This window comes from Myripristis murdjan, chromosome 3 (assembly GCF_902150065.1).
Source record: "Myripristis murdjan chromosome 3, fMyrMur1.1, whole genome shotgun sequence".
Classification (NCBI taxonomy): domain Eukaryota; kingdom Metazoa; phylum Chordata; class Actinopteri; order Holocentriformes; family Holocentridae; genus Myripristis; species Myripristis murdjan.
Window position 1 is genome coordinate 28,897,711 of NC_043982.1, and position 9,824 is coordinate 28,907,534.

A 9,824-nucleotide genomic window follows, 5' to 3' on the forward strand; every position below is an offset into this window, starting at 1 on the left:
TTTGGACTTGAAACACACCAGGCACTTGACAACAGCTGTTAATCAGCTAATGAAAGCCTCAGAGTTACACAAGCACATTTATGGAGAAGCGGCCATAAATTCTTTGCCATGACAGCGTACGAGGGCAGGCAAAGAGTGAGGGCGGGATTTGGTACCAGGCACTTGCCTTCCGAACAGAATGACGCATCATATGAAGACTATGGTGAAACACTCCATCAGCCATTTCCCCTCAGCACTCTATTTTAAGACGTTTGCCCTGCTGAATACACCAGTATGCATAAGTTCAGTTCCCTGTAACGGTGACTGCTACGAGAGACACACGACACACAGCAAGCAGGCTTTCAGGGAATTATGAGCACACTGCAGCCTCTCCTTAGTGTATGAGTCTGTAAAAATACACACATTTCTATAACAGAGGAACTGTGATAATGAGGAGATTATCCAATTGTTGACACTTTGCAGCATCTTAACCCTAGAATAAAGCATACCTGACACCAAATAGTAACCTGAGGCCAAGGTTTTAGGATGAACTGGAGCTCCACTTACCCTTTTAACCTAACCCACCTCACCAGTGTGACCTGCCACAATGCAGAAACCCACTTGAGGCCTAGGGAATGCACCTATGGGTCAGTGAGAGCACTGTGGAAGTGTGTTCCTCTCTGTTACTGACATGGTTTCCGGGCTGGAAAACTCAGAGGCTTGCCATGGTGGTCCTCACAGATGGACTGTAACTCAATCAGATAACCTCTCCTCAGGATAACCTTCACCCCTGTAACTCTCATCCAAAACATCCAGGGCTAATCTCCCAGAGCAGAGACTGATAGCTAGATGAGAACAAGTAAAGAACGGGTTGTGGTGGTGGTGGAAGTATTGATGTCTCATAAAATTTAGGAGGCAGTCTGACCAGTGAGGGTGTTGCTTAGAGGTGGAAAGTAACATCATAAGTACATCCACTTAAGCACTGCACAATTTTGAGGTGCTGACACTTTACTTGAGTACTAGCCTTGGATGACGTTATATTTTTACTGCTCCACATTTTCAAGAGAAATATTGCACTTTTTGTTGCACGACTGCATTTATCTGATGGGGAGATACTTTGCATAATTGGTCATTTACATGCAAAACCTGAAACATGATGCACTGTTAGAGCTGAAAGTAGCCACTGTGAAAGGAACCATTCTTTACAAAGACTTAATACAATCAGTGGTGGAAAGAGTATTTTGCTGATATTTTACTCAGGTAGTAGTAGTAGTAGAGGTACTGCTGTAAAAATGTACTTAAGTAAAAATGAAAGAATAGCTCATTTAAAATGTACTCGGAGTAAAAGTTACTGCTTTTACTATTACTTTTTCAAAACAATAATTTTGTCAGGTGTGATCTTTTCCATGCAGTTACAAAAGGCAGAGAGAACACACCTCAAACTGCAGTCTTTTAAAGGTGCATTGCACAAAAAAGGGTTGATTGAAGTGATGACCCTGTTGAAACAACTTACAAATGTGCAATAAGCACATAATTATGCTGGTTGCGTCTACTTGGTTCTAATTGTCAGGCAAACTTACTGATATTATTATAACCCCTTTTCTGCAATTTGTCATCATGGCACCTTTTATTGGAAATTTGGAAATGACAAAAAGTAGACGCAACAAAGTAGAAACAGACTCCTTCTCTCATCTTTGCTGGCTGACCTTTTATTGTGAAAGGTTCCACAATCTGTCACTGATCTTTGTTCTCTATAATGGAAAGATGTAACATGAAGTGAAGTACAATGTTCAAGCAAAAAAAAAAAGGGCTTAAGTAAAAGTAAAATTACTGACTTTAGCATGAGTAGCATGAGTAAATGAGTTAATCATTATTACCTCAATCTCTGAATATTTCTATAATATTACTCAAGTAAAAGTTTGAAAACAGGACATTTACTTTTACTGGAGTATTTTCATAATATGGTATTGCTAGTTGCACTTTTACTAAAGGATTTGAGTACTTTTTTCACCACTGGCGTTGCACAAGTTGACCCTGTGTGGCACGAAACCTTTATTGTGACAGTCTTTAAGGCGCTGTGGCTTTAACGCCGTCACCCGGAAGTGTAAGTCTTTCACCGGTTTGTCTTGCCTTTTCTTTTCCGCTGTGTCTCGGCAGTGGTGAGAGCGTGGATTGAACCTAGCCTCACAAAAATCACCTAAAATGAGTGTCCCGGCGTTTATCGATATTACGGAAGAAGACCAGGTGGGGCAAAAGTTTTTAATAACAAGTTTTGTGCAGCTCCGTATGTGGATGACTTCATGTAAACCGCGGCTAACCAAGCAGTTAATGTTAGCTCGGCTAGCGTTAGCATGACAGCTAATGCTAACTGCCAGCCTGTGTGATGATGAACTCGGCATATGTGACAGTTAGGTGCTCATAGTAATATGCTAATTGAGGCTAATTTGTATATCATTAGTATTTTAATCCCTGGGAACGCGGATGATGCCCTCAAAATTGTTAGATAGGTAACTTTAGCTGCTCAGTCAGATGGTCAAATCGAGAAACAAAACATAACAGCCAGTCTGCAGCAGCCTGCTAGCTACCGTCATCCCATTGATCCTAGGGTGTGTTTATGCCATTGATAACATTTAACGTCTTGTTAATTTCCAGGCTTCAGAGCTCAGAGCCTACATCAAAGCCAAAGGAGCTGACATCTCAGAGGAGAACTCTGAAGGTGGGCTTCATGTGGATCTGGCTCAGATCATCGAGGCCTGTGATGTCTGCCTGAAGGACGATGACAAAGGTGAGCGACGATGAAGAGCACATCTGCCTCTCACCTGCATTTGACCACAGCAGGCAACTTAGTCCAAAGCACCTGACACTGAATACTCCTGTCTGTCTGCAGATGTGGAGAGTGTGATGAACAGCATCGTGTCTCTGCTGCTCATCCTGGAGACAGAGAAGCAGGAGGCTCTCATTGAGAGTCTCTGTGAGAAACTGGTGAAGTTTCGTGAGGGAGAGAGACCCTCCCTCAGGATGCAGCTGTGAGTCCTGTCACTTTATTCCTTTTTGGCCCCTTGCTGTGTGAAAACTATGAAAATGGACCCATACCGGATGCATGGAAACTAGATAGACTGTTGTTTTTAATGTCTGACAAGTTGGTGTTCATGTAGAGGCAGTGCAGTTAGGCTTGTGGGTTTGTGAAGTTAATACCTAAATGCCAACAGGAAAACAAAATGGTGTGTCTCAAAAAACAGGAATTCTGAAAAATTCCATCTGTGTTAAAACATGTATATTTTGATTTGTTTTTTGTTTTTTTTTTCCAGGCTGAGTAACCTGTTTCATGGAATGGATGAAAACACCCCAGTGAGGTACACTGTCTTCTGCAGTCTCATCAAGGTGGCAGCTACCTGTAATGCCATCGCTTTCATCCCCACCGACCTTGACCAGGTACATCCACTCACCATGCCAACCCATCCCATCCCTAACATCCCATCAACACTTGCAGTCTCATAGTGTATAACATGGACTAGGGCGGCGTCATGGATTAGGGAAAACGTTGGAAGAATAAGATAGACTTCTGCTCCAGACAAACCTCTACAAGCTGCATTTTTTCTGCAATTGATACATGCTGTGTGTTTATCAGGTGCGCAAGTGGATTATTGACTGGAACCTAAACACAGAGAAGAAGCACACGCTCTTGAGGCTCGTATATGAGGCGCTGGTTGACTGCAAAAAAAGGTGAGTACATATTATGTAGACTGTGTAGATTAGAGATGCACTATTAGCAATACTTGTATCATTATTGGTGCTGATAATGGAGAGTAGTATCTGATGCCAAAAGCCCTGTGCAGCATCAGAAATATAAGCAAACTGCCCTGATTTTCTTCAGTTTTGGCACAGAGGCCTGCATTTCTCAAATGGTAGGGCATAAAAGGATGTTATACCATTTATTTTATCCACTTAACCCACACTAATGGTCCTAATGGATGATATCAGCATTTGGTATCAGTTCATACTTAAAGTTTTTATCCTCTGTATCGGTATCAGCATTGATTAAGTGGTATTGTGATTTGGTCCGTCCCTGTTGTAAATCAAGTCGTCTCATTACAACAGTTGTTAATATTATCTGTAATATTATACAGTGAGGCTGCAGCAAAAGTGATGGTTGAGCTGTTGGGGAGTTACACAGAAGATAACGCTTCACAAGCACGCGTTGATGCACACAGGTAAACATGAAACACTTGTTTATCAGTTGTCATGCAGCCTGGTGATATGTTAAGGATAAAATTAGTGAACAACTGCGCGCTCACTCGTTGCTCTGTGGCTCTGATCTTTAGATGTATTGTTCGAGCTCTCAAAGACCCCAACACCTTCCTGTTTGACCACCTGCTTACCCTGAAACCCGTGCGCTTCCTCGAGGGAGAGCTCATCCATGATGTGAGTATTGAAAGATGTGCTCAGTAAAGATTACACCCACTGATTATCACGTGGGAATGATGACACACTGATATGGGAAATTCTTGGCAGTGTTTTACCTGATTTTTAGATGCAGTTTTGTGTATATATCATCTAAATCTACCTCATCCACCAACTCTGAAGTTGTTTTTGTTTTATACCATTGGTTTATAATATTCCAGAAGCCCACAGGAGGGACAGAAAAATCGGTTGTTGCCTATACTATCTGTCAGCTGTAATATTTTTTTCTGAGTTTCATAAGCATGCAAACACGACTTTCAAAATTGTCTGTACATATACAAAGATGATCTGACTGTACCTGCCAGCCTCTATAATGTTTCTCCTCACTCTGCTTTTTCAGCTATTAACCATCTTTGTGAGTGCAAAGCTAGCGGCATATGTTAAGTTTTACCAGAGTAACAAAGACTTCATTGATTCCCTTGGTGAGTAGTGTTGACTTGAAGCACAACATATATTTGCATGGATTTTGCACACACAAATACACACACACTCTAGGACTGCACCGCATTGATTAATACTACAAAGGCAAACCTGTCAGGTGAATTTCTGCAAGTCAAAAAATCTTGATTTACAGGCTGTGCAGTAATTTGCCTTCTTACAGCCACTTTTTACATTTTCAAAATCATACATGCAAACTGGAGCCTGATTGAATCTTAACCCTCGTAGTAGCCTTTAGTAGTAGTAGTCTTTATTAGTAGTAGTAGCCTTTCCATGGAAATTAGACTGATTTTAGGATATTTTAGATTTTTAGTGTTCAGCTGGCTCTTACGCTATAAAATAGATTTTTTTAATCCTGACCAGTCTGGTGCATAATTTTTCCCCACATGATGTTTTACAGTGCCTGGAAGAATACTACTAGAATAAGAATAATACTTTTATACAGAGAATTGGATCCAAATACTTGGGATTTTACTATAATGGAAAATTTTAAGGCCAGGGATTCTGGATAATACCCAAACCCTGTGTTGCAGTAATAGCATAATATGTCTGGCCATCTAAAAAATGTCCGCGTCGTCTAATTTGCTGTCCCAGTATTTGATGGTGATGTTTTTTTTACATGTTGAGCCCCAAAACACAAATATTAAGCTAATGCGCTCTGCTCTGTTGACAAAGCACAGGAATGTGTGTGTCAGCAGTGTGTGGCTGTTGAAAGCTTAAGTGTAATTACACGAGTGTGTAGGATGGACACTGAAAACAGACAATGTAGAGCACTGGTGTTTGTGTTAATGAGTAGATTCCCTGATCACATGCTTCTGAATGGAGAGGCAGTTAACACAGGGGAAACTCCCTGAGTGAGGTGTAATTGAGCGTGTCTGTTGTGTGTTTAATGATCCCTGCGTGTTGCTCTCCAGGCCTGTCCCACGAGCAAAACATGGCCAAGATGCGTCTGCTGACATTCATGGGCATGGCAGTGGAATTCAAGGAGATCTCCTTTGACACGATGCAACAGGAGCTGCAGATCGGAGCCGATGACGTCGAGGCTTTCGTCATAGATGGTACAAGCACTTGACCTTAAAGGGATAGTTCACCCAAATCACAAAAGGAAAGATATTTCCCATGTACTCTGAGTGCAATCCTTCCATCTAGATAGTTTGTGTGACTGTCGCGATCTTCCCTGTCTCCCAACACCTGAATACAAAGGGGCTGGATGGATATTGTTTTGTGTGAACCCTTTACCATTTACATGTGAAAGACTCACAGTGACACTGACAGGCACCATAATCCACAGCCCGATCTATCTGAGCGAATCTGTACTCCTTGAGGGTGGATAGATATAGTTGGCTGGTGTTCTTTGGCAGGAAATAGTCCGCAATCAAACCCTTTGCCCCCAGGGGCTGTGGATTATTATCTGTGTCATTGCTTTTGGAAAGAAGTGCTGCTGTCAAGTTCTTCACATGGAAATTTTTGACGAAACAATACTCATCCAGCCCCACTGTATTGGGGTTCTGGGAGACAGGGGAGATCACAGCATGCTGGAAACTTCGCCAAATCACACAGAAACCATCTGGATGGATAGATCACACTCAAAGTAAGTAGAAAAATCTGTTTAAAAAAAAAATATTTTGGGTGAGCATTCCTCTTAAATTCATCTTTGCAGTTCACCCACCTTAAAATTGCTGTTAGATTTCTACAGCATTATACCATAAAGAAAGGAACGTGATTGGACAGTAACAATATAAAGACACACTCATCTAGCTTTGTAGTTTATTTGGCTTTGTAATTCACTTTGTAATTCATTACTGCTATCCTTTACCCAGCTTTATCTACCTCTGGAAAAAGAACGTGCAGTGGTGAAGACAGCACATCAGTAGTGTTATACAAATTACAGTGAAATAGCACAGAAACCAAGAATTTTATTTCGTGACTGATTAGCTGCCTCTGTGATTTTGCTTCCCCGATGTATTCTCTCTAAAGACAATCTTACCTCAGTGGTGCTCCTAGTGCTCTTTGAATGCAGCTCCTGTCTCTCAGTTCCTTCCTGTCTGCTTTTTTTTTTCTTTTTAGCTGTTCGGACCAAGATGGTGTACTGCAAAATTGACCAGACACAGCGAAAAGTTGTCGTGAGGTAAGTAGCTGAGAGAATGCACTTTGATCACATCATTATGAATTGTGGGTTTGACTCAAGTAAGCAAAGGTTTGTAATCAGAGATGCAGTGATGGCATGTGTAGTATCGGAACTGGTGCGGGTCCAGCCCCTAAATACTCGACTTGGATTGGCAAATGAATCCACTACGATACTGACGCTTTACGACATAAGGGTTGGCGCAGTGAAATACTTTTCCAGCTGGACGAAAAACGTCTGCAGTGTGGTGCTTCTTTGAGCTCAGTGAAGCAAACTGCCAGCTGTGCCTAGCGAAGGTGTCTGGCAGCGCAGGGAGAGAATCTGTTCAGCACACCCTCTCATATTGTGGAGGAGAGATGAAGCACCTTCATCAAAGCAGCTTGAGATAGCCTGAATGATACCAGAACCGCCTTCACAGTGAGAGTAAAATTTGTCACTGTCACTATTGGGGAAAAAAAAAACTGTAATGTTATGTTATTATGTAATGCTGTGAGGAGAAAAAAAAGTTTTAAATATATTTTCACTTTGGAATATAGTATTCTCAAAAAGCATTGTGGCACATTTTCCTCAGTCAGGGGTTTTTGTTTTTTTTTTGGGTGGGGGGACTTCATACTGACAGGCAAATGTTGAAATTCTATTTTTGAAAAATAAGCCTCTGCTAACATTAAAGAGGCTACATCTTTCTGTAGACTATTTTAGTTTATCAAAAGAATAAATAAACAGAATCTGTTGACTTGCTGTGTTGTAATAAGCCCAATGAATGACTGCTAATTAATTAGCACATGCATAGACTGTCCTAAATCAGACTCAGGCAGTGTGGGTCTGGGCTGCCGTATGTGTTTGAGTGTGAGTGTGTGTGTGTGTGTATTTTCAAGGCCACTGTGAGCTTTGAAAACAGAAGCTTATCTCTGTTCTTGTCTGTTGTGAAGAAAAATGTGTCACTCACTATGGAAACTAGGAAGAATGCTGCCTCCAACAGACTGTGATTTGAGGTCTCAATGTGATATCTTTTTTGGTTACATTTACTGCAGCACTGTGTTTTATGTCCTTAAAGATGAAAGACATGTTCTTGGCCTGCTCTTTTATCAATTTAACATTCTTGCCTTTCTTTCCTTTGCCAATCAGCCACAGCACACACCGCACCTTTGGCAAGCAACAATGGCAGCAGCTGTACGACAGCCTCAGCTCCTGGAAGGCCAATCTAGCAACCGTCAAGTCCAGCCTGCAAGCTCTGTCGCCCTCCGCTTAATTCCACCTCAGCCAACTGTCTTGATTTTCAACCCGTTTATTACTTCTGTTCCCCAACTTCCCAGGCTGAGTTGATCACCATTTTTATATACATCAAATAAAAAACAATGGAGATCATCTGCGATTGGCTCTTGTTTGTGGAATAATTAAAACTGTTACGAAGGTGGAAGACCATATGATAAGCACAGACACGGGGTTAAGTCCAGTTGCATAACACCCACAGACCTTGAACTGGATACATCAGTTTAAATTCTATGACAGGTGTACTGTGGTATTGGTGAATGACAAATGATTACATAAAGAAATGGCTCCGCCCAGTGGTCTACAACGAAGCTTGGGAAAGACCTGAATTGTATTCAAAAACCATTAGTTTTATCTTTTTAGAAAGTTTCACTGATTTTTAAATAGGGGCTCATCGTCTATCGGTCCTCTGCATCTGGCTTTAGTTAAGAACAGACTGGCAGTATTAGATGAGCTGTGACTTGGAGTGAGAAATAGCCTGTTGCAAAACGGTCACTTCTGGGAACACTGCAGAGGTGACAATGCTGACATGACCTGAAGACGACCCCCATGTGATGATGTCAGAACAGTATCGCTGCAACATCAACACATAAGGCTTGTGGTAACGCTGATTCAGTGCTAACAAAATGCCGCAGTAGGAGTCCACTGGGTTAATGGTTATTATTCAGCTGTATTCAGTCTGACTCTTTGTCTCTTTATCTTGTGTGTTTTCGGTTTAGTGTGCGAAAAGTAATTACCAGGATTTATAAATTCCCTCTTCTTACCATTGCCCAGTGAGTAAAAGTGTATTGCCATGTCCCCCAAACTTGTGCAGAAATCTGTTCTCAGGCACCAGTCCAAAGCATTAGGATGTGAACTCGGATGATATATGGCCTGAGCATTAGGTGTAAAAGGGGTCTGTTAGAGTTCGCTCCCTCTGGGGCTGTGATGAAATCAGCACTAACTGACAAAGTGCAGACTACTGACATCGCACTCTTTGAATCCCCTCCTCCCACCCCACATAGTGCTTCTCCGATGACTATTATAAGACTATAATTTAACCTGTTTTTCTTCTTTTGTTTAGAGAGATGATGCCATTCTTCTCATGTGCTGCGCTGAAGAATTTTCTGCACATGATCAATGGCTTTACTTTGCGGTGCACTGGTGCTGTTTTGTTACTAAAATGTTAGTGCACAGGTCAGATGAGCACCAGAGTTCTGCCTTTATTCACTTCAAACATATCAATCATGTAAAAGAAGAAGACTGCCATATAAACACTGAGAGGAATATCATCAGGGAGTTTTTCTTAACAAAGGTGCAGCTGAGCATGTGGTTTTCAGAGTGACACCAAGGCATCCTCGAAGGTTAAAAATGAGGACTAGTTTAATTTCACTGTAACTCATGAGAAATTATTACAAATGTATTACTAATTATTTTAACATTTTGCTGTAATCACCACTTTGAATCTTTTTGTGTCAAGTGTGACATCAAAACAATTCAATACTTAATACAAACCAAATTATCATATCATTGTCTCCAGCTCTTTGGCAGCTTAATCAAAATGAACTTGGGG

At 41.3% G+C, this 9,824-nt stretch overlaps 1 protein-coding gene across 1 annotated transcript; it reads left to right on the top strand.

Annotated features, from left to right (window-relative positions):
- Positions 1 to 2,081: 2,081 nt before the first annotated feature.
- On the top strand, positions 2,082 to 8,373 carry eif3m (eukaryotic translation initiation factor 3, subunit M). The gene is made up of 11 exons (XM_030048573.1): positions 2,082 to 2,223; positions 2,632 to 2,764; positions 2,867 to 3,005; positions 3,288 to 3,411; positions 3,608 to 3,702; positions 4,107 to 4,190; positions 4,302 to 4,401; positions 4,781 to 4,862; positions 5,793 to 5,936; positions 6,946 to 7,006; positions 8,129 to 8,373. The coding sequence occupies exons 1-11, from the start codon at positions 2,182 to 2,184 to the stop codon at positions 8,250 to 8,252; spliced, it is 1,128 nt and encodes a 375-aa protein (XP_029904433.1). The 5' UTR covers positions 2,082 to 2,181; the 3' UTR covers positions 8,253 to 8,373.
- Positions 8,374 to 9,824: the final 1,451 nt, after the last annotated feature.

Bases quoted from the DNA above. Each gene is read 5' to 3' on its own strand.
- eif3m (XM_030048573.1), top strand. From the start codon at position 2,182: ATGAGTGTCCCGGCGTTTATCGATATTACGGAAGAAGACCAG. The intron at 2,224-2,631 runs GTGGGGCAAAAG...GTTAATTTCCAG, and splicing joins ATATTACGGAAGAAGACCAG to GCTTCAGAGCTCAGAGCCTA. The intron at 3,412-3,607 runs GTACATCCACTC...TGTGTTTATCAG, and splicing joins TCCCCACCGACCTTGACCAG to GTGCGCAAGTGGATTATTGA.